Genomic DNA, 24,313 nt, shown 5'->3' with positions numbered 1-24,313 from the left:
TTAGCGTTAAACACACAACAAAAACTACAGGTAACAAAAGAAATTAGTTGAATTCATACAAAGAAACACAATGAAACCCAGCAGAGATATATGCATAGCACTCTTACGAATGATTAACAAGTTTGTCAGGGTAAATAAGGATAATTTATTAATTTGTTGAACCTATTTAAATGGAAACATTGAACGTCACTCATTTACCAGAAGAAGGAAAAACAAACATTCAACGCCACTCCTTACTCCTTATTTCATTTTAAATGTGCTCTTTTGTGTTAAGTTCCAAGTTATTTTTCAGAGAAATATTTTTCATAAGGAAACCATCTCTGGTGTTAGATTATCAAATAAAGTATGTTTTCGTGGGTTAACTTCCCATACTTGCGTGCAAAAAAAAGTGATTTTTCTCACAACTATCTTTTAATTTTAGATTTCATGCTATTTGCTCCACTTAACACGTAGACACTATTATTGGTCTTTACTACTCGCAATTTCATCAAAATTTTGAGTACTACTTTTATTATTAATCTTTGATGTATTCTTTTTTTTAGATGCACCAACCAAATATTAAAAAATATTTTCTAAAAAGCATTTTCCATGAAAAAGTTGGAGATTTTAAGTCTTGAAAAGAAAGTGTAATGGTTGGCTTTAAACATAAAATCAGAGGGCAAGTCTTTGAGAAAAACAGAAGGGATTGCTCCATTTGGACAATTCCAATGTTCGAGAGGTACCCTTGAAAGAAAAAACATGAATTTTTAATGTAGTCTAGCGTGTATGCTATGCTATGACCAGTGGAAAATCTATCACCTAAACTTGAGTTTGAGCTTTAAGGTTTTTAGTTTTAATTTATTAAATTTTTAAAATTGTAAGTTCAAATTTACTATATGTGAATTGTTAGTGATTTTTGGCATATAAATTTGAGTTGTATGCATCAACATTCAACACCTGCGAGAAGAAGCGTATGTTGGTGAGACTTCAGTTTTTAATGTTTAACCCCTTTATGACAATCTTTTAAAAAGAGTAAAAGAATAGTATTCCATTTGTTTCAATTTATATGGCAAATATTTGTTTCCGTACAGAATTTAAGAAAAAAATAAAGATTTTTGAAACTTATAATTTTAAACAAGCCATACATATTTGTGATGATATAAATCATCTCGTGGAAAGTTTAAACAGACATTATTTTTAAATAAAGAAGTATGATATTTTTTTTTTAACAAATTAAAAAAATATATATAGCACATAAATTGGGACAGATAGAGTAAAAGTTTATGGCTACCTAGACGTGAGTCACGTGACTCATGAGGACGTAAAGTCAAGCTTTGAGCAATTTATTTATATAATTTATGTACTAGTTAGTAGTTACCAATAATTAATTAGATTCCGTAAAGACTTGTCCATTCCTTAAAATAATAATAAAAAATTAAATAAATAAAAACGAAATTCATAGCAAATAAGCCGTATTCTCAAATGATTTATGTTCATCAAATACGATTTACAATCAGTAATCGGCTAACGAGATTTATAAGTCGCATTCAACTACGATTTATACTTGTTTATAAGTCGCATTTTGATAAAGCGATTTATAAGTCACATTCACACAATGCGATTTATAAGAGTCTAATGAGATTTATAAATCGCGATCACATTCACGATTTATAATTTTAAGTTGCATTAGACGAAATCAATTTATAAGTCGCATTCATCCAATGCGCTTTGTAAGTCACATTCTTCTAATTTATAAGTCACATGCATTTATAAGTCGAAGTAACTAAAATGGTTTATGAAATAGGTATCACGTATAATAAGTCGGATTAAAAAAACTCGATTTATAAATTGCAATGCGAAATATAGTCGTATTTCGGAAATGCGATTATTAGTTGCATCCTTTGATTGCTATTTTGTCGATACGATTTACTATCTATTGCAATTTAATTTCACGTCAGCGATTGCGATTTATATCAATTCGTGCAATGAATTATAAGTCGCCATTAACGAATGTGACGTATAAATTGAGCAATTTATAAGCTGCTTTCTGAAATGATATATATACATTATCCGGCTCCACCCTCCGCCTTCCATCATCGCTATTGGTGAAGTAAATCGGTGTTGGGTTGAATCGATCTAGGGCGGGAAAATGAAGCAGTATACTAACGTCCTCGACAGACCCCTCAGCAAGGGCAAGCAAGAGAGGTACCCTTTCTTACATCTTTGAGCAAAAAAAGCTATAAATATTCCTTTATGATATAGACCAAGTAGATTTGATTGTTTGCAGGTGAGTTTGAGTGGTTTAATTTTGCATTCTTGTTTTGTTCAGTACAATCAGACCCAAGTTGACAATATTACTCAATTGGAGACTAGGTACCTGTCAAGAATTAAGCTAGCTAATGTTGTAATTAGTGGCAAGTCCTAAGTTTAGTACTATTTTAATTTAGTCCATTTTAATTCCTGTATTTGTAGTTGGTCCCTTTTGCAATTACTGGATATTAGAGACACGTGGCTAGTATGCCGTTAGAATAGGGAATCCTAGGTTGGTTTTCTTATATGCTCACAGTGTACTCATTTGCAGATTTTTATCAAAAATATTATCCAAATTTCTCTATCTTTCTTCTTCTTCCTCTCTTCTCTTCTCCTCTTTCCAATTATGTTTCTTCACGACTGAGCTCTTCTATGGCTCAGCTCGTGACTATGGTATCAGAGCAGCACAATTCTGCAGAAAGCTCGGCAATAGAGGAAACTCAGAAATTCAAAGGACTTGAAGATGGTATGAAAAGCTCGAAACCCAGCTTCAAGCTATGGCAACTGATAACGCCCAACGATTTGAGAGGCTCGAATCCAACCAGAATCATTTCTCCTTGGAGCTGCGCGAGACCCTGGAGACTGTGGGGTCCATCCCCATTATTTAAGGAAGATTTTTTCTTCCTTATTGGTTCCTTTTTCAAAGTTGGCTGCAGCCATCATCCCACAGCAGCCCATGTTTATTTTATGTTCTCTGCACTTGTCAAATTTGGCAGGCATGCAGATGAAAAATGTCAAGCATGGTAGGCGATGTTTTGCCTATAAAATGAGAGCTTCGCCTACCATGCTTGACATTTTTCATCTGCATGCCTGCCAAATTTGACAAGTGCAGAGAACATAAAATAAACATGGGCTGCTGTGGGATGATGGCTGCAGCCAACTTTGAAAAAGGAACCAATAAGGAAGAAAAAATCTTCCTTAACTTTTTGCTCAACTTTAGATGACTAGCAAGAGGTGTGCTGACTGGCTTAGCATTCTTCATGTTGAAGCGTTCTAGTACACGTTAAATGTACTTCTCCTGAGATAGCCACAACTTTCTACTTGTTCTTTCTCGAACTATCTTCATCCCTAGAATTTGTTGTGCTGGGCCCAAGTCCTTCATATCAAATGACTTGGACAGATCTCCCTTCAACTTTGTTATCAGCCCCTTGTCTTTTCCTACAATTAACATGTCATCCACATACAACAACAATATAATAAAGTTATTCTCAGAAAATCTTTTGAAGTATACACATGGATCAGAATAGGTCTTTAGGTATGTTTGACTTTTCATGAATGAGTCAAACTTCATGTACTACTGCCTTGGTGCCTGCTTCAATCCATAAAGACTCTTATTCAATTTGCACACCATGTGTTTCTTTCCAGCTACTTCAAATCCTTCTGGCTGCTCCATATAAATCTCCTCTTCCAAATCTCCATGAAGAAATGCAGTTTTCACATCCAACTACTCCACTTCAAGATCTAGGCTAGCTGTTAAGCTCAAAATTGTTCGAACAGAAGTCATTTTGACAACAGGTGAGAAAATTTCGTCAAAATCAATACCTTTCTTCTGTTCGAAGCCTTTAACCACCAATCGAGCTTTGTATCTGACCAGCTTGCCATTTCCATCTTTCTTGAGTTTAAAGACTCATTTGCATTTGAGTGATCTTTTACCCTTTGGAAGTTCAACCAACTTGTACGTGCCATTTTTCTGTAGAGATTCCATCTCTTCTTGCATACCTTTCATCCACTGGTTCTTTTCTGGATGGGACAACACCTCCTTAAGACTTTCTGGCTCCCCCTCATCACTGATGAGGACATACTCTGTGGAAGGGTACCTGCATGACTCTACCCTTGGCAAGAATCTACAATCCCTTCTCCTACTCCAGAATCACCTGCAAAACCTTTTAAAGCAAAAATCAATTTTCCAGAGTTCATAGGATTCAATCCCAGAGGTTGGATAAGGAAGTGTGAGCAGTTTTTTAAGATCTATCAAATTCCAGAACAAAGTAAAATGAGCTATGTATCTGTACACATGAAGGATAAAGCAGACATATGGTTTGATAGCTACATCTTGGAAAAAAGGGTACCAACTGGCCTCTGTTTTGTACCGAGGTGTGTCGCAGATTTGGAAATGTCAGACCCATTGACATTGTTGATGAGTTCAACAATAACAAGCAAACTGGAAGTGTGGATAGCTATCAAGAAAGGTTTGATGAACTCAAATCCTACATGTTACTAGTAAACCCTCTTCTGAATGAGACTCATTTTATTGCTAGTTACATTAGCGGATTAAAACCCGAGTTGAAGCCCTTAGTAGGTTTAGCCAATCCTGTATCTCTAATGGATGCATATGAAATAGCTAAATCCTATGAAGCATCTTTCATAGCCTTGACCAGAAACACCACTCCTAGAATTTCCCATTACCCAAATCACCCTCAAACCAATTCTAGAGCTATTGTGCCTTACCAGGGAACCTATAACCAACCTCAAAACATCCAAACCTCCAACAATAAGACTCTTGTTCCTAGACCAAGAGTTCCCTTCAAACCAAACACTCCTTTTGAGGCCACTAGAGATAAAAGTCTTTGTTATAGATGCCATGAGAAGTATTTCCCTGGCCACCAATGTAAGCCCAAAACACTTAATACCATCACTTGGGAAAGTGAGATTCCAGAGGCCCAAATGCAAGTTATGGAACAAGTGCAGGCTCTGCAAGAAGAGGCTGAAACTAGTGGAAACAAGAATGATGCAGGAGAGGAAATTCAGGAGGAAGTGCAAGCTGAAATATCTCTTTGTGTGGCTATGGGAATGCCCAGTTCTCCCTCTACAGTCAAAATTTTAGGTTATGCAAAGAAGATTCCCTTATCTATTTTGATTGACTCCGGGTCTACTCACAGTTTTGTAGATCCCTAAGTGGTTAAGAGTCTCAAATTAGAGGTGATTCCCTGTGCCATGAAAGTAAATGTAGCAAATGGGCAAGCAATGTATTGTGACAAAGTTTGTCCTCAATTCTGGTGGCAAATGCAAGATGAATATTTCTGTTTTGATATGGGAGTACTGAAGGTAGGAGGTTGTGACTTGGTTCTTAGGATGAACTGGCTGGATATGTTTTCACCTCTTATCCTAAATACCAGGCCCCCTAGTTTGTCCTTCTATTTGGAAGATAGATTAGTCACCTTGATGGGACACCAGGAAGGTTCTTCTCTTGTCCACAATGAGGAAGATAAGTTAGAAAGGCTTATTAGTAAAAACTTCTGTGGAAATGTGGCTGCAATCTGTATCTTGAAGTCCAATTATGAAAGATAAACTAAGAATGAGTTGCCTAAGGAGGTGGAATCATTATTGCAGAAGTATCAGGATGTGTTTGATGTACCTAAAGGGCTACCTCCACCAAGAACTTGTGATCATTCAATACCGTTAGTCCTAGGAGCACAACCCTTCAATCTGAGGCCATATAGATACTCATTTGATCAAAAGAATACCATTGAAAACACCATTGAAGAGATGCTGAAATCCCAAACTGTTGTTCCTAGTCATTCATGCTTTGCTTCTCCTGCCTTACTAGTAAAGAAGAAAGACAATACCCGGAGGCTATGCGTGGATTACAGGAGACTCAATTCATTGACAGTTAAGAACAAATACCCTATTCCAATGGTGGAAGACCTTTTGGATGAGCTAAATGGGTCCAAAGTGTTTTCTAAGGTGGATTTGAGATCAGGATACCACCAAGTCCGGATGTGGACAGAAGATGAGCACAAAACTGCTTTTAGAACTCACCATGGCTTATGGCAGTTCAGGGTGATGCCTTTTGGGCTCACTAATGCACCTGCAACTTTTCAGTCTCTAATGCACCAAGTTTTTGGCCCTTATCTCAGAAAGTTTATACTTGTGTTCTTTGATGACATACTTATTTACAATGTGTCTTTAAAGGATCATTTGAAACATTTGCAAATTGTTCTACAATTATTGAGGGAGAATCAATTATTTGCTAAGAGATCTAAATGTGACTTTGCTCAGAATAAGGTGGAGTACTTAGGGCATGTTATATCTAGAGAAAGGGTAGGGACAGATCCTAGCAAGGTGGCTACAGTGTTGGACTGGCCTCAACCAAAAACCATCAAGGACCTGAGAGTATTTATGGGTCTCACTGGCTATTACAGGAAGTTTGTTAAAGGTTATGCTCAGCTTAGTAAACCTTTTACATCTCCCTTAAAAAAGGGTTCTTTTGAATGGGGTGAAGAAGCAGATAAGGCTTTTCAACAGTTGAAGAAGGCATTGACTTCTACTCCTTTGTTGGCGTTGCCGAATTTCAGTAAAACCTTTATTGTGGAAGTGGATGCATGTGGTACAGGTATTGGTGCTGTGTTGTTACAAGATAAGCAACCTATAGCTTATTGAGCCAAGTATTGAGCCTAAAACACCAAGGTTTATCAACTTATGAAAAAGAGTTGATGGCCTTATTGATGGCAGTTGATAGATGGAGACATTATCTATACCTTAATCACTTCATCATTAAGACTGATCATTTTAGTCTTAAGTTCCTCAAGGACCAAAGGATCTCTACTACTCTGCAACATAGAGGTCTGACTAAATTGATGGGCCTCAATTACGACATACAATATAAGAAGGGTAATGAAAATACTATAGCTGATGCACTCTCTAGAATGCATGAGTCAAGTGCTGATTGCAATATCCTTTCTGTGGTACAACCTAAGTGGGTAGAGGAGATAATTAGCAGCTATGAAGGAGATCCAGAAGTAACTAAGATTTTTACTCAAATCCTTATTGACCCTGTAGCTGTGGAGGATGTGGCCTTGCAAAACGGGATGTTGAAATACAAAGGTAAGGTATGGGTTGGAAGTGGTACTCAGTTGAGACAACAACTAGTACAACAAATTCACACCACAAGCTTGGGAGGTCACTCTGGAGTCACTGCTACTTTGCAGAGGATTAAGTCTATTTTCTATTGGCCTTCAATGATAACTGATGTTAAGAAAGTGGTTTTGGAATGTGATATTTGTCAGAGGTGTAAAGGAGAGCATGTAGCCTACCCAGGGCTATTGCAACCACTACCATTGCCCTCAAGACCTTGGGAACACATAACAATGGACTTTATTGAAGGTCTGCCCAAGTCTGAAGGAAAGAACACTATCTTTGTCATAGTAGACAGATTCAGCAAGTATGCACATTTTTTATCTCTTGCTCATCCTTTTACTGCTATACAAGTCGCTAGGGTCTTCATGGATCAGGTTTACAAATTGCATGGCTTACCTACCAGTATTGTCAGTGATAGAGATAAGGTGTTCTTATGTCTATTCTGGAAGGAACTCTTTAAAGGATTGAAGGCTGAATTAAAGTTCAGCTCTGCATATCATCCCCAAACAGACGGACAATCTGAGAGGGTGAATCAATGTCTAGAGAATTACTTGAGGTGCATGACTGGTCATAGACCTAGTGATTGGAACAAATGGCTCTCTTTAGCTGAGTTCTGGTACAATTCTAATTATCATACAGCCACTCAGATGACTCCCTTCAAGGTTTTGTATGGGTACGATCCTCCTCAATTGACATTTGAGCTGGTGTCTCAGTCTAAAGTTGTTGCAGTTGATCAATGGCTACAAGAAAGACAAATTATGACACAAGTTTTGAAGGAGAATCTGGAGAAGGCACAACACAGAATGAAATTTTATGCTGATAGGAAAAGAACTGAAAGGGAGTTAGAACTTGGTGATTGTGTGTATCTCAAATTGCAGCCCTATAAGCAAACTTCCATTGCTCTAAGGAGCAACTTGAAGCTGACATCCAAGTACTATGGCCCCTACCAAGTGATCAAGAGATCAGTCAGGTTGCCTATGAACTTTAGCTCCCTGCTTCTGCAAAGATTCACCCTATGTTTCATATCTCTCAATTGAAGAAAAAGATAGGCTCGCATGTGGTTCCTTCCTTTGACCCTCCAGTGTGTTCGGATAATGGCCAGCCTCTTGTGGAACCTGTGGCAATTTTAGATAGAAGAATAGTGAAGAAAGGGAATGCTGCAGCTACGCAAGTCTTGGTGCAATGGGCTAATTTGCTGCCGGAAGAAGCCACTTGGGAAGATTACAACTTCATCAAATCTCAGTTTTCAAACTTCGAACCTTGAGGACGAGGTTCCCAAAAGGAGGAAGGATTGTCAAGAATTAAGCTAGCTAATGTTGTAATTAGTGGCAAGTCCTAAGTTTAGTACTATTTTAATTTAGTCCATTTTAATTCCTGTATTTGTAGTTGGTCCCTTTTGCAATTACCGGATATTAGAGACACGTGGCTATTATACCGTTAGAATAGGGAATCCTAGGTTGGTTTCCTTATATGCTCACAGTGTACTCATTTGCAGATTTTTATCAGAAATATTATCCAAATTTCTCTATCTTTCTTCTTCTTCCTCTCTTCTCTTCTCCTCTTTCCAATTCTGTTTCTTCACGACTGAGCTCTTCTATAGCTCAGCTCGTGACAGTACCCACCCAGTGCTCTTTCTACTACTCCCATTACTACCTTTATATTAATTCCTTAATGTTTGCCCTTCTCCTTTTAAAACATCAAAAAAAAATAAAAAAAATAAAAAAAAAAGGGTTAGAGGACGCTGGTTATGCTGTTGGAGCACGGATTCTAGAACTCCTCTGCCACAGGGAAAAGGTACTGTAATTCCCGACCTGCTGTTTTTAATCTTGATTGGGGGGAATTAAATGGTTTAGGAATGGGAGCGAGCAAGAGAGAGAGACTAGTTTACCTTCCACATAGCTCACCAGGCTCTTTCTGTGATTGCTTTCCCTCCAAATCCCATGTACAATTTTTTTTTTAATGTAAGGACTTGTAGTTAATTTTATTTAGTAGGTACGTAGTTTGTTGTTGACTTTCATTTTGCTTCATGTTCATTGTATGTTTCTCGTTCAGTGAAAATGAAATGGATACGGATTTATGTTACAACGGGGTTTGAGGACCATCTCGAATGTGGTTCTTTTGCATCACAACTGCTATATATCACTTTTGATCTATGAGGAAATCTCAACCTTTGAAATTAAATCATTTTGGTATTTAACGTATTAAAGAACTTCTAGAGCACTTCTTGATGCTGCTAGATGAACACATGCAGCTACTCATTTTAATGCAGCAGAAAGTATATTAGCTTTTGATATCTGTTGAAGAAATAGGGAATTTGGAGAATTGAATATCTTGGGGCACAAATGAAGAAAAGGCAACGAGGCAATTGACAATAAAAGTGGTGATGAGGCAACACACACACACACACGCAGAGAGAAAACAATTAAGTTACCGAGAACTGAGGCAACTGAAGTATGGTGTCAACGGTAATAATTGTAATTCAAGCAAAGGAAAATAAGAAAGATGTTAGCCGTTAAATGGCTATGAGCTTCTACTGAAGGTTTGGATTTGATCTGATCTGGTGTTTTTTTTTTTTTTGGCTCAGTATTCAATTACTCTGTAGACTTTTCTTAAATAGATAACATATACTGTATAAGAATTGCCTACTCTTGACCGCAATTCTCTTATTAGCTTGGAATGAAAAGAACAACAAATATTACAGCCGATCACTTTCCTAACATATCTGTATGCAACTATCCTTCATACTCTTTCGCTGAAATGGGTTCTTCAAAACAATGCACTGAAAAACAGCTAGACTATGGTGAATTTATCTTGTCATCCGTGACTAGGTCTCTAAAAGAAATGAGAATATGTTCTGTTAAGCACATATTTTATTCTAACTGCATCGCCTATGGAAAAGTTCAGAATTTGAGGTTTACTCATAAAAAAAAAGTTTAGAAGCTTAGCTTCAATGGTGCTCTCACGGCTATATATCCTTCCTGAAGAATGTCAGGCCACTTCAATTTTTTAATGTTTAAGCAAGCAAAATGATGGTTATTTGAATAATAGTTTGATCAGTTTCATTTTTTATATTGATGTAGTAATGGTTCTAAAATCTTCATAATGCTGCAGGGAAACAGAAGAGAGACACGACTTCTCGGTATTTTATCATTTGTCCATAGTACAGTATGGAAAGTTTTGTTTGGGAAGGTCAGATATAGTCTTTTCCTTCATTTGCTTTAAAAGCACTTCGTTTCTCTTTTGTTTCAATCCTATTTTTGCTTTCCGAGGCCGTGCTTAAGATTCACTTTTTCTTTTGGGTTTCTTTCTTTATTTCTGTTTATGTTTTGGCTTGGTGTTTAGGACGAGGAGGGAGGAGGAACTGCTACTTACTTTGGCCTGTGATTCAGTAGTGAAGTAGAAACCATGCCTGTTTGCCAAGTTAATTCATTTCCTTCTAGTAATAATGCTGGTGTCTTCATACATGCCTTCAAGTAACTTATTTATTAGGAAGGACGGTGAAGAATGAAGACAAATCTGCCCCTCACCCAGTACCCAAGGGTGCGGGTGAGCCAGGGGCGGATTTATAAGCAAAAATATGGGGCACGTCAACCTATGGTTTTTCCATAAAATTAGATATTTTATGTACGTATTTTTTAAAATTAGTTTAATATTAACTGTTGGCACCCATGTTTCAAAGAAGGTTGAATGATGCATTTGGTTGAAGGTTAAGTTAGTTATTTAGGGGAATAGGAATCAATTCTCACTTAATACATTTTTCCTACATTTTTTTGTAGTGCACCCATGTACTAGAAATCCTAAATCCGCCTCTGGGGTGTGCTAAGGAGGATACCAATATTTTCTTTGATAAGGTAAATCGTATTAATCAAAAGGGAGAAGAAACTCTCGTATACAAGAAGTATACCAAAAAGTAAAGAATTTATATCAAAACATGATTCTCTACAAAAGCTCTACAAGAAGTATACCAAAAAAGAGACTCAATCCCCTCAAAAGCTCTCCTATTTCTCTGCCCCCAAACTATCCACATGAGAGCTAACGGCGCGAACCTCCACGCCTTTTGCTTTCTTCTTCTACGGAAGCCGGCCCAGCTATATAACATTTCCTTTACAGTGCTTGGCATCACCCATTGAACACCAAAAAAATTCAGGATTGCCCTCCACAAACTTGAGGACACAGGGCAATGCAACAAAAGGTGATCAACTTCTTCCCCCAAGCTTTTACACATGTAGCACTAACTAACAAGTGTAATTCCTCTCTTTCGCAGATTTTCAGCAGTCAAGATCGCTCCCCTCGTGCTAGCCATGCAAAAAAGCACACCTTCGTGGGCGCCTTAGGAATCCAGATCGAGGAGTATGTAAAAATGGCCTCCTCTCTCACCAACATACTCTGGTAAAATGACTTTACGGTGAACAAATCATCGCCACGCAACCCCCATCTCCAAGAATCACAAGATGGTTGGGGCATGTCTTGCCCATATAGCTGTGCCAACATATCTTGGAGCTCTGCAATCTCCCGATCTTGCATGTTCCTTCTAAATGAGAGGTCCCATACTACCTCCCTTCATGCTTCTTGCGAATCTGTTGGACCATCAATTCCTTCTAATTTGAAACTCTGAAGACGTGGGGAAAGAGACTCTCAGAGTATCCTCTCCACACCACCTGTGATTTCAAAAGCTGATTCTCCTTCTATCTCCCACCTTGTAAGTGATGTTGCCATTGAAGGCTTCCCAATTCTTCATGATGCTCCTCCATATGCCACACCCGAAAGGTGTTGTGATTGCCTTGGTCCTCCAACCCCCTCCCGTGGAATCGTACTTTTCTACTATGACCTCCCTCCATAGAGCATGCTCTTCTACCCTGAATCTCCACAGCCACTTCCCCAACAAAGCTCTGTTGAATACCCTAAGCTCCAAGTCCACCCCACTTCTTTGGGGAAGTGATTGTCTGACAATTCACTAGATGAAACTTTCTAGTTCCATCCGCCGCATCCCAAAGAAAATTCCTTTGAAGCCGCTCCAGTTTTTCTGTGATGCTCATAGCAGCTTGCAATGGGGACAAGTAATAGGTGGGCATATTCGATAAAATGTTTTTAATAAGCTCTTCCTTACCGCCTTTTGACAAGTACCGTTTCTGCCAGCCTGCTAATCTTTTTTCAACCCTTTCGATCACTGGATTCCAAACTGTAGTATCCTTATGCGAAGCACCCAATGGGAGACTCAGGTAAGTAGTGGTAAGAGAGCCCACCTTACATCTGAGAACATAAGACAAAACACCAATGTTAGCAACCTCACCCACCGGGAAAATCTCACACTTGCCGAGGTTGATTTTCACTACCAGAAAATACCTTTTTTCCGACTACAAAATGTCAGTCGCAATTTTCCGACTACTGTAGTCAGAAATCTCATATTAAGAATTATTCCGAATATTTTTTCGACTAATATAATTAAAAAGTTTCGCAGGAAATTGCGCGCGTAAAAGTTTCCGACTACCGTAGTCAAAACATTAGATAATAAAGTCAAAACCACTTTTGACCAAGAATTTTTTAATTAAAAAATTAAATAATATATAGTTTCCGACTACAGTAGTCGGAAACGTTAACTTATTTTCCGCTAACCCTTATATCCTAATTCTTTTTTCTCACAATTTCTCAATTGCTCTGTCGTCGCTTTCTCTATATCTCCGCCTCTCTCTCAACCGCGCCGGTCAAAATCGGCGTTGAGGACTTCATCAGGTACGCGATCTCTCTCTTTCCCGTCTAATCTTCGGCCAAGACTAGGGTTTGAGGCTGGAATTATTGGCTAGTTTGAGGCTTGTCCTTGTTTGTGTGCTCTATTTGATTTTTTGTTTGTATTGGGGTAGAGTGAGGGCTGTGATGATGCTTATGAATCTTTCTATTTTTGGGTTGATCTTTGAGCATTGAGATGACCCGACCCGTATCTTGGTGTGGCAACCCGGTATGGCTGTGATTGAGTACTCCTCTCTCTCGTGCAACCGGTGTTTTGCAGCCATGGCATGGCTGTCTTCTCTTTTCCCTTTTCAGTATACGCGTCTGAGCCTCAATTTGATGGATAACATTAGTAGGCGTTTGGACAATATTGAGTTGAAATTGAGAAATTCTCCTAAAAGCAGACTTGTGAGGTCTCTTCGGTTAAAAGCTCTCATCTAAATTAATTTATGTTTATTAGATTAGCCCATCCCCAGACCCCACGGTGTGGCATAATACTGGGTATGTTTATTATATTAGCCCAGAAATGACGAGAATGAGGCAGTCAGAGAGTGGGATTTTTTACAAGGGTGGTTGCCCCTCTCTGCGTTGCCTAGGATTCTCCCTTTCTCAACAAACCAACAACCTTTCAAAAAGAAAGAGAGAAAGAGACATATAATAGTACTTCAGTATCTGGGTTTCCTTGCATTTTTGCACCCTTTTAATTTATACTCTCACGGACTATACAACAACTACGTGGCCTTCAGATCTTTTCATGAGATAGTGATGATGAGTTTTTCAGTATCTGGGCTAATGAATCCGGGCATGGAGATAACCCGACCTGTATCTTGGCGTGGCAACGCGGTATGCCCTGTGATTGAGACTCTTCTCTCTCTCACACACATACAACTGGTGCTTTGCAGCCATGGCGTTATTGGCCTCTCTTTTGCCTTTGACATAACAACACATCCGAGCCTCATTTGCTAAAGAAATTATCTTTTCCATATTGATGTGGGAAATATTGAACCCACGCCCTTTAAATTACTAGTTATAAAACTTTTAACTTTAAAAAGATATCCTATTTTTTTATCAGTAATTGGAATATTCGCTATATAATCCTCCATATAAGCTAATTCCCTTAGCCCAGAAATGGTGAGAATGAGGCAACATAGAGTACGGGATTTCTCTAAAGGGTGGTTGCCCCCTCTCTGCTTTGTCTATGATTCTCCCTTTTCAACAAACCAACAGCCCTTAGAGAGTTGGTAAAAATGAGAGACAACACTTCCATTTCTGGGTTTCTTTGCATTTTTGCACTCTTTGTTTGGAAAGCCGCCTTGTAATTAAACAGTTTTTGGTTGTTTGTATGGTTAAGTAAAAGACAAGAGGGTTGCTTTGCTTTGAAGTGATTCTTTTTGAGCTTTCAATTATTACAGATGTATATACACTTTAGACATCATTATAGATGGTTAACACTGTAAAATCTGATTTATATAATACGTATGGTGTAGCAGTATATGAAAATGGTTTTAATAATTTTGGACCACATGGGAATACGTAAACAAATTAATAGGGTTATGGAGAGGAGGAGGATAGGTTATTGAAAAGGGCGGGCAGGGTCACAGTCTTTTTTGGCAGCTATGAATTATTGAAAATAGGCTGATTTGTCACAACTTGAGTAGTTAATTATCACTATTCTCCATCCTTTTCTTGCATATAAATACAACATGTATCAGCAATCATTCGCATAACAAACCAAACAGCTTCAACCAAAATTACAAGGCACAGCTTCACCTTCTCTTCAACTAAATTGGGGTACAAAATTCGATCTATCATTCATTTACAGAACTGGCATTTTGTTCTTCTCAGCGATAGCATTTTTTCAATTGTGCCATCACAGTTTCACTTTAAGTTTGGCTAATGCTTTAATTTGTACATATAAGAATCGCAGAGAAGGTTTTCAGTTTATGAGTTCTAAATAGAATTTTGAAATTCTTTTAATCCGTATGTTAAGGGTGCAAGTTGATTAATGCGGTGACATTGATGTATTTTCCATCGTATGTCTTGTTATCTTCTCTGTTCTGTGTGAGTCCGCAATTTTATATGTTTCTGTTGTTCAATATTCCTTTTCCAACCAATTTTTCGAAGTTTGGAATCTTAATATTTACTTTGATACAAGAGACAGACTTGCATTCTTAATTTTTTGTATCATCTTAATTTAAAACTCGGATAACATAAGCTCGTGTATTCTGTGATGCATGTTAGTTGTTACTTGTTATATTCTGCTTGTGTGATTTTATGTCTGAAGTGATAACTATGGACATCAAGATGGCTATGGATTTTTGTGCTTTGATACGATTAAGGTAGTTACTTGCTAGAGGATAATTCTGCAGAATAAATCATGATTTGCCTTGGTTTTGGTCTTCTCTATTTTAATTTGTAATGAGTTATTGTCAGTGCTTTTGATTCATTAGTGTTTATCTTTGAATTAGCTTAGTCTCTCAGGGTCATTCACTTGAATCAATGGATGTTGCTATTACAATTATGACCCTTTACTGATGAAGTCTGTGTCTGTATAATCAGTGCATTGAGCCCCATGTTCATGCATTTTTCCATGCGCATATCTCTTTCATGTTGTTATATTTGTTGTATTTTAGTACTTTATACGTATATATTCATATATCATGTCGAATATACACGGGTGGTAGCATTGTAGGGCCGGGTTCAACTGAACTTTCCTTCTAACACTTCAAACCACTGCCATTTCAAGAAAATATCAAATAAATATATAGAGTAAGAAGTTGAAACAATATTGAGAGTGTTCAATAGAAATGAATTTTAGAATAAAAAAGGTCGAGGCACAAAGCTCTAGAAAAAGCGTAGACTTTGTATCTTTGCAAGAGACTGTGAATTTTACCTACATATTTATTTGGTGTCACTTTTTTTTCTACGTTCACTCATACAAGTCATCTTGATTTTGTAGAAGACTAAAGAGTACAAAGATTGATAACTGAAGGAAGGTTGGCACTACCGGCTCATCATCCATTTCGGCTTTTGTTTTTAGTTTCGTCCTTGCTGCGACTGGTATATCTATATATCTTTTTTTTAAATATATGTTTATGAAAAATATATCTTTATATAAATCATAGGACTTGCCTCATTCTTCATGTTACCTTGTTTGCCAATAACTAAATGGTTGGGTTTCATTTGTGTAAATTTGAAATTTTAGTTTCACTTTGATGCTAGGAGTTAACTATTAATTTATATTTACATGTTATTCATTTCACTTTAAGTTTGAATGAAATAATAAAATAATACTATGTAATCATTAAAGTATTTAGCATAGTACTAAGTGCACTTTCTCCGGATATTATTGTTGTTGCAAATTTAACTAGTCAATTGGACATGTGAGACTTCTCTTTTTGAATTTTTATTCCGCTATAAACTAGTAGATATGCTTTTGAATGTAATCAATCTAATTTTTGTTGTGAAAATTTATATTTATAGAGTCATTCATAGTTAAAATGTTGAAGGTATTACAATTATTCAAAGTAGGAACCTTTAGAAGAATATCTAAATAGTTTTTTTTGTTGATATAGATGGAATTTGAACATCGTAGATGGATGTATAATAGGACTCATCCTAATCGTGCNTGGCTGTGATTGAGTACTCTCTCTCGTGCAACCGGTGTTTTGCAGCCATGGCATGGCTGTCTTCTCTTTTGCCTTTTCATTATACGCGTCTGAGCCTCAATTTGCTGGATAACATTAGTAGGCGTTTGGACAATATTGAGTTGAAATTGAGAAATTCTCTTAAAAGCAGACTTGTGAGGTCTCTTCGGCTAAAAGCTCTCATCTAAATTAATTTATGTTTATCAATGGACAGCTTACAAGGGGTTGTGAAGAATTTTTATGATCAACAACTCTCTTGATAAATGTTTTGAGAAATAGTTTAGTTTCTATGTTCCCTTTGTTTTAATGGAACTACCTTTCTGGGTTTGGTTTAACAGGATATCAAAAACCAATTTAGTGAACTTTGCACACGTGTGTAATGGAATCAAAATATATTTCTGTTGAATTTAGGTTACAACTTTATAGTTTGTTAATCTTGATGTATGCATTACCTTCAATAGTATTAAAGCCTAGTTTCACTCATTATTCTCTTCTGTTCTAATTGAATGAATAAAAATTTCTGGTGTTTCCTCTCAATCTTGACTTGTGTTGACCTATTTTAATGACCCAAAATATTATGAACAGTCAAATTATGTGATCTTAATGGTAATATTCCGTCCTGTGTCTTGCAAAATAAACACTAGTTATTTAGATGAGAACATAAATTACACTTCTAACACTTCAAACCACTGCCATTTCAAGAAAATATCAAATAAATATATAGAGTAAGAAGTTGAAACAATATTGAGAGTGTTCAATAGAAATGAATTTTAGAATAAAAAAGGTCGAGGCACAAAGCTCTAGAAAAAGCGTAGACTTTGTATCTTTGCAAGAGACTGTGAATTTTACCTACATATTTATTTGGTGTCACTTTTTTTTCTACGTTCACTCATACAAGTCATCTTGATTTTGTAGAAGACTAAAGAGTACAAAGATTGATAACTGAAGGAAGGTTGGCACTACCGGCTCATCATCCATTTCGGCTTTTGTTTTTTAGTTTCGTCCTTGCTGCGACAGGTATATCTATATATCTTTTTTTTAAATATATGTTTTATGAAAAATATATCTTTATATAAATCATAGGACTTGCCTCATTCTTCATGTTACCTTGTTTGCCAATAACTAAATGGTTGGGTTTCATTTTTGTAAATTTGAAATTTTAGTTTCACTTTGATGCTAGGAGTTAACTATTAATTTATATTTACATGTTATTCATTTCACTTTAAGTTTGAATGAAATAATAAAATAATACTATGTAATTATTAAAGTATTTAGCATAGTACTAAGTGCACTTTCTCTGGATATTATTGTTGTTGCAAATTTAACTAGTCAATTGGACATGTGAGACTTCTCTTATAGATCAGCATTCCAAACAAATACCATGAAGTTCTTCTCAAACTTGTGCACGACTTTAGTAGTCAACCTGCAAGTGTACAAGATTCTCTTAGAAATTTGTTTACTTGCTCCTTATGATAAGTCCTCATTTGGTGGCCTTCAGTATGCCTCTTCCCAAATTGAATGTGGGATACTCTTGATTAGCACTTAATATATTATTCTTCTTTGATTATTGGTTATCTGAGGCTAAGCTGAGTGGCCCTGCTTGTGTCTCAGATGTCTTAGTTCAGTTGTAGCCATTTTCTTTTGCATTCACAATCTGTCAATGTCTGTGTTTTCATGTAATAGAATGACTTGATAAATTACAAACTATTATCCCTTTATTAGGATAGAAGTTGCTTCTTTGAATGCAAACTCTTTGCAATCTGTCAAGTGTGTTCGTCATCTACGCACAATGTGATTGAGATATCACTGGTTTCTAACCAAGTAAATTCCAACCCGTTTCTTGGTTTTTGGTATAAGTATTTATTTCATGGGCAGATTAAAAACAGTTGCATAGTAATCAAAATCATAGCTAGTTTTTGCTCCTTATATTTCTGATGCTTTACTTTGTCTATTGGTATCTCCAATGTGACTCTACATTGCCTTCCAGAGGAGAAATGTATATAGTGTGATCACTGTGTCTCTTCTCCCTATTCCCGAAGGTGTCATGCTATGTTGAGGAGGAGAGTAGACTATGGCCTCCGCATCTTCCATGTGTTCCTCATCTTCGTTAAGAAACACATTTGTATTTTGTCAAAATTGATTTATTTGCATCTGGTCTTTTCATGATCCTTTCTAGAGGTTGTCCATCTACGAATTAGTGATCCAACTGGGCATCTTACGTATGAATTCGTGCTCCAAGTATGGGCTCTTGTCCTCTCTCCATAAAGGAAGAAGAAAGTTTTAAATCTTAATGCAGGCAAGGCATATCTCGTTGAATCAGTCTTTTTTGCCACATCGCGTATAACGGGAATCGAACCCCCTCCGCTGCTGGCGGGCAGATGTATAATGTACTACTTCGATCCAGCAACTTGTTAGGAGTAGGTTTTCGGCATCCCTTCTCAGACGTCTTATTCCTTGCCTTAGTAATGTGCAATCAGCTACTTGGCACCTTCCCTTATTCTCCTTCCTTTCCTTTTAGATCTGAGGTAGTACTAATTAATGCTTGAATTGCTCCTATTAGAAATAGGGCTACTCTTGGGTACGAAAGAAGGATATTCCGAGCCTGGCGCATCCCTTTGATAGCTTTGTTTAGCCTCCTTTACTATGTCAATCCCTCCGTATTGGTTATGGCTGAAGCCGATCCTCTCCTTGGTACTTCACCTAGTGGCTAATCTCAAGTCTCTTCTCTCGACCGGATGGGCCTATGTCACTAGAACAGGTGAGGAAGACCTCCAATCACTGTACTGGCAATTCAAGATGAACTCCTTCCATGCCAACAATAATAGTACTAAACTTTCAAAAGAAGAGAGATGAGATCAAGCTTTGAAGTTGGTAGCTGAAAGAAAGCTGTTCGTGAAGGTCAGACCAGAGCATAAGGAAGGAAGCTCACTCAGAAGCGAACTCTGGTCTGTCTCTTTTTGAGAGAAGATTTTCTACCCCGCCTGCCTATGAAGAACTTCAAGTCTATCGGGAAAGGATGTGGTGGTAACCCCTGCAGCTTTGTCTAGAACCGGGCGTCCAGCCGTGTAGGAAGACTCACCCTAGCCACTATAGCGACCCCACCCCCAACTCTAGCTGAGAAGCACCCTCCACCCACTTCCATTTTTCCGTGTGCCCAAAAGCTCGCCCGCCCGGTTTTTGAGACCCTTTCTGATTCCCTCACCCAATCTCATGAGAAGCAAGCCCAGCAGGCCCTGCCTTAACCTGTCCTCAGACAGCCAGCCCTCACCAGGCTGCTGGCATTGCTAAATGCTCCGCCACGAAGCAAGCTTTCCCGAATACGACAAATGCGGAAGTGGCTAAAGAAGTCGGAGGAAGAAAGTTGTTGGACAACTGTATACACGAGGGTACATTAGTATTCTGGGAATTGGCAACATTGAAAGAAAGGGTAAAGGGTAGGAATCAACTTTTTTAGGTGTTGCACCGAATGCTAAAAAGTTTCGGTTCATTTTATTTACGATTTAAAAGATGCTAAAAAAACTTTCTTTCATTAGACCACGGCCCGGTGAGATCAGATTTCTAGAACGAAGTGAAGTGATAGGAAGAGAAGACTGCTGGCGGGAAATCCCTATTCATGAAAGCCCCTTGTAAAGGGGAAAACGAAAGTGTGCTCCTGCGCACCAGCTGAAGAACCCTACCCCACAAAGTAGCTTGATGGCCGAACCACTCCCAAGGCGAATAGTGCCCTAGGGGCCGACCCGGCACCGACCGGCTGAGACTCCCGCGCAGTAGGAGCGGACTGAGTCGGTATTCGTCTACGAGAGGCGCACTCGTATGCCTTTCGAGGCTTCCCCCTTGTAAATATTCTCAGGTAAGAAAGCAGAACCTCACCTCTTTCTGTTGCTGAACATAAACCTACTTTAGATCCACTAGAGCATGTTCTTTCCGTTTTTGGGTCGCTCTTCTTATCTGCCGTACCCCCAATCCTCCTTCATACGAAGGCATCGTAACATATACATCAAATCAAGATCAAATAAAAGATTCTCCATCCCTTCTTTATACTCGTCTAAATGGCTCAGCCCACATGCATCATTTGATGAAAGCACTCCAGTCGCCTCCGATGATTGGTTTGTCATCATTCTGATCGTGACTTGAAAAAAGAAAGAAGAGAAGGAACTTGGAGTTGGCGCCCACATAACGGATTGCTTGCTTACCAAGCCATCCTGGCTTTTCGCTCCTTTCCTTAGAGTCAAGTGGCTTTCACTCCTCCAGTTCTATTATTATTGACTTGACTTATTATTATAAAAACTACTCACTATCCAAATGAAAGACGATCGATTATCTACCCAAGAAGATAGAGAGTCCCACATACGAGAAAAGGTCACAAATAGAGTTGAACCAAGTAACATTGCAAAGGCATAATGATAGTAGGGTCGGGATATCCCCGCCCTCCGAACCGGACGTGAGGGTCTCCCGACCTTAGGGAGCTTGTTTTGGCAGATACTCTCTTATAGTTATGTGTCCTGGTTTCCGAGTTCTAGTGCAATATCATGGGAGCACGAGGGTGCATGTGGAAGAGTGGCCAAGACAATGCCAAGAACACGTCAGGCCATGGAAGCACAAAGGAGTGGTGGCATCTTAGAGGACTCTAGAGAGTCCTAGGAAGCTGCCTAGGTCGGCCAAAGGGGCTCTCGTTGAGCGTGGAGAAGCATTGGGAACCCTAATTTTTTTCTTCGGAGCCGTTTCTTTTTCCGTCCCCCCGCCCCGGCATAGCGCTTAGCTCCCAATGAGAAAAGATTCATTTTTAAGAAGTTCATTTGATGACTTAACAAGTCTCACCACCTTCTTTTGAACTATATCTATTTCTTTTAGCACTCTAGACACACTGACGGGAGCAAAAAAATATAGAAGTCCCGCGGAGCTGATGACCGCGGGTGGAGAATTACTCGATAAATAGAAGACCATGCTACCGTTTTGGTCGTTGCGCGGGGATGCGATTCGCCAAGCTGGGGCAAATCTTTCCCCTATCTCTAAAGGGGTTCGACTCAATACTCTTGTGTGTATTTATCCTTTCCCCTATAGATCCACCTTTCTTCAAAATAAAGATATAGCAACTAAAAGAAAGCTAAATCGAATCGGAATAGGATAAAGAACGCACGAAGGATCAGAGAGAAAGAGGATTCTAAAAGCGAAAAGCCTAGAAGACTAGATTGTCAGACTCGGAGGTAGCAATAAGATCTCTGTCTCCAGAGAAGGCATGAGGGTTTTCTAAAAGTCTCCTCTCATTACTTATGGATAAAGCTCTTAAGCTTAAGCTTTTACGAACTGAAAGATCTTCCCATTCTAAATAAGAATGAGAGTCTTTCAACTAGATGTGCTCCTTTGGCTGGGTTTGAGAGAGAGAGCGTGAGATAGTCCGCTTCTGAGAGGATTCTTTAATCAACCAAAACCTGCAACAGAGTCCTTAATTTCTACCACTTACAAGTGGAGAGATGTTCCATTGCCAATGGCCGAAGAAGGATGCAAGAAGAGGGACTTCTCTGAGTAAAGAGATAAGTAAGGGTAAGAGTCATTCCAATTGAGTAGGTGAAGAGTCTCTTTCGAGCGATATCCTTTACCACGCCTAACTAAATGAAAGAAAGTAAGAGAGAGAGTGGCCTCCTATTTCTTAAATGAAAATAAAGGACTTCCTTATCCTAAGGCTGTCATGTAAAACTAGGAAAGCACAACCGAATATTATGGAACATCAGTCAAGCAAGAAAGGTATTTGGTTAAGTAAATCCTGAATATTCCATACCTCTCGTGAGAATTTGCAACTTCAGATGGCCTCTTAAATGTCATGTTAACTCCAAGCCCGCGGTTAATAGCTTCCAGGTATTTGTTCAAGCTTATAATAAATTGACTTGTTTTGTAAGGTTTAAGCACAAAAAAGAAAGGTGAAGGTGTCTTAAGCCATAGTATCTACACATGATGACTAAACGTAGTGACTTGGTGGCTTACTGCGTCACAAAAAGAGTAGATTCTTATAGCGGAGAACACTTATGCAGACGTTTCCTGAACCTACTAACTATATTTTCTTAAATGCTGCTCCAATTCCTCAAGTGAAGAAATCACACTGCAAATGTAATTGACTTACTGGGGTTTGTAGTAGACAGAAAAGGGTCTCTGCGGAGGTCTTTGTGGAGACACATAAGAAAAAGAAGAAAGACGGTTCAAGAGAAGGATGGGTTGAGACACGTGCATCGGAACAATATGTAAGATCATAACTTTATGACTATTTTCACTTTGATATTGATTTATTTATATAATCCTTGTTACTTTTATTTCAGGATGGATTTCATAGAAGCTTGGATGAATGGTGTCAGACGCAGGCTATTTCTGATGATGGTACCCCAATCCAACCGTCACCCGATGTTATGACTTCAATATGGACGGATGTAGCAGGTGGTGTATCCAAAGGAAGAGTTTATGGGCTTGGAGTACAACGGCCTTCCTCTTTTTGTCCATCGCCATTAGTTTCGGATGCTCCTACTACGCAAAATCAGGAAGAATGGGAGCAATGCAAAAGAAAATGGAGTTGTTGTCGAAACGATGTGAGACGGCCGAAGCTCACATTGCTAGAATGGATAAATACATGAAAAAACACATGCCCCACTATTATGATGATGAAGAGACTGATTCTGATATGTAGTAGTGATTTAAGGTTGATTACTGTTCTTGGATGTTTAAATTTTATATTTAGACTTTATGATAGATTTGAATGATGTGGTATATATATGTTTAGACTTTATTATATTAGTGTCGATATGTATTAGCTACTCAGACTTGATATTGAATATTTAGACGTTAAGTAATATTTTGGTTTGATATTATGGGATTTTAATGTTTATTTGTTGATGTTGGAATTAATTGGTTTGATTACTAGATTGTTTAATTGGAATTGGTTGTGTAGTTGAAATTGATTGGTTGAGTTGGTTGTTTAGTTGGAATTGGCTTGTTTATAATATTTGCATTTGACAGGTGATGTATTGATAATAAAATGGCAGGACTCTGTCAAATTTCAACCCATTTTTCCGACTACTGTAGTCGATAAGTGTTCCCAGCATAATAATTTTCCGACTACAATAGTCGGAAAATGAGGCCAGAATAATGCAGATTCTGACTACTGTAGTCGGAAAGTACAATAAAATAACAAATAAATAATTATTATTTGTATAATATCCCACTACAGTAATCGGAAATATTTTTTAAAATAAATAATAGTTTTTTGTATTTTCCGACCACTTCAGTCGGAAATAGCTGCATTTTCTAATTTTTGGCGGAAAATATTTTCCGACCTATCTTTTTCCGACTATTTTGATAGTCAGAAAATAGCGAGTTTCTTGTAGTGTTTGAGTCCTGATACTATCTGAAACCACTGCAGGACCTGCTTCAGGTAGGTCAACTGATCCATATCGGCATCACAAAAACCAGGGTGTCATCCGCAAAAAGCAAAGGAAGATACCAACATTAGTGAAGGATTTGATTGGAGCGCCGAGTTTTAGCAGAGGTAGATAAAAATAGGGTGCCAAAAAACCTTATTGGTATGAACAGGAGAGATGCTCTCCATTTCTAAAACTAGCATTGACTATGCTATTCTACATCTTGGCTCTCCTTTAGCTATATTGTGATTGTTAAAATAACTCTCAACCTCTCTTGCTTTCCTGTCTTTTCAAGAAGCAGTTTGTGCTCTGTCAAGGCTCTCTTTTCAATTCTATTTTAGCTTCACTTCCGGAAACAAAAAAAGTTAGAAGACCTTTTCCTCTTTCTTTTTTTTT

The 24,313-nt window shown here is 38.0% G+C and overlaps 1 protein-coding gene and 1 long non-coding RNA gene across 4 annotated transcripts in view; both read left to right on the top strand.

The window, feature by feature from the left end:
- The first annotated feature begins 70 nt into the window (after positions 1–70).
- Positions 71–24,313, top strand: part of LOC109241152 (trafficking protein particle complex subunit 5-like) — a 26,589-nt gene continuing 2,346 nt past the window's right edge. The window contains exons 1-6 of the mRNA XM_019407876.1: positions 71–130; positions 2,120–2,184; positions 2,278–2,352; positions 3,532–3,536; positions 8,882–8,940; positions 10,258–10,335. Of these exons, the coding sequence (XP_019263421.1) occupies positions 71–130; positions 2,120–2,184; positions 2,278–2,352; positions 3,532–3,536; positions 8,882–8,940; positions 10,258–10,335 (342 nt within the window). The remainder of the gene's footprint in view (positions 131–2,119; positions 2,185–2,277; positions 2,353–3,531; positions 3,537–8,881; positions 8,941–10,257; positions 10,336–24,313) is intronic.
- LOC109241157 lies at positions 17,437–23,373 on the top strand. 3 transcript variants are annotated; one of them, XR_002070189.1, is made up of 3 exons: positions 17,437–17,534; positions 22,645–22,750; positions 22,826–23,373. It is a non-coding gene; the product is annotated as an uncharacterized LOC109241157 (long non-coding RNA). The 3 variants fall into 3 exon arrangements; XR_002070190.1 differs by having other exon boundaries at positions 22,604–22,750; XR_002070191.1 differs by having other exon boundaries at positions 22,599–22,750.

The sequence above is a fragment of the Nicotiana attenuata genome, unplaced genomic scaffold (assembly GCF_001879085.1).
Source record: "Nicotiana attenuata strain UT unplaced genomic scaffold, NIATTr2, whole genome shotgun sequence".
Lineage (NCBI taxonomy): Eukaryota > Viridiplantae > Streptophyta > Magnoliopsida > Solanales > Solanaceae > Nicotiana > Nicotiana attenuata.
Note: the sequence above shows the minus strand (reverse complement) of the source record. Positions and strands in the feature narration are given on the sequence as shown.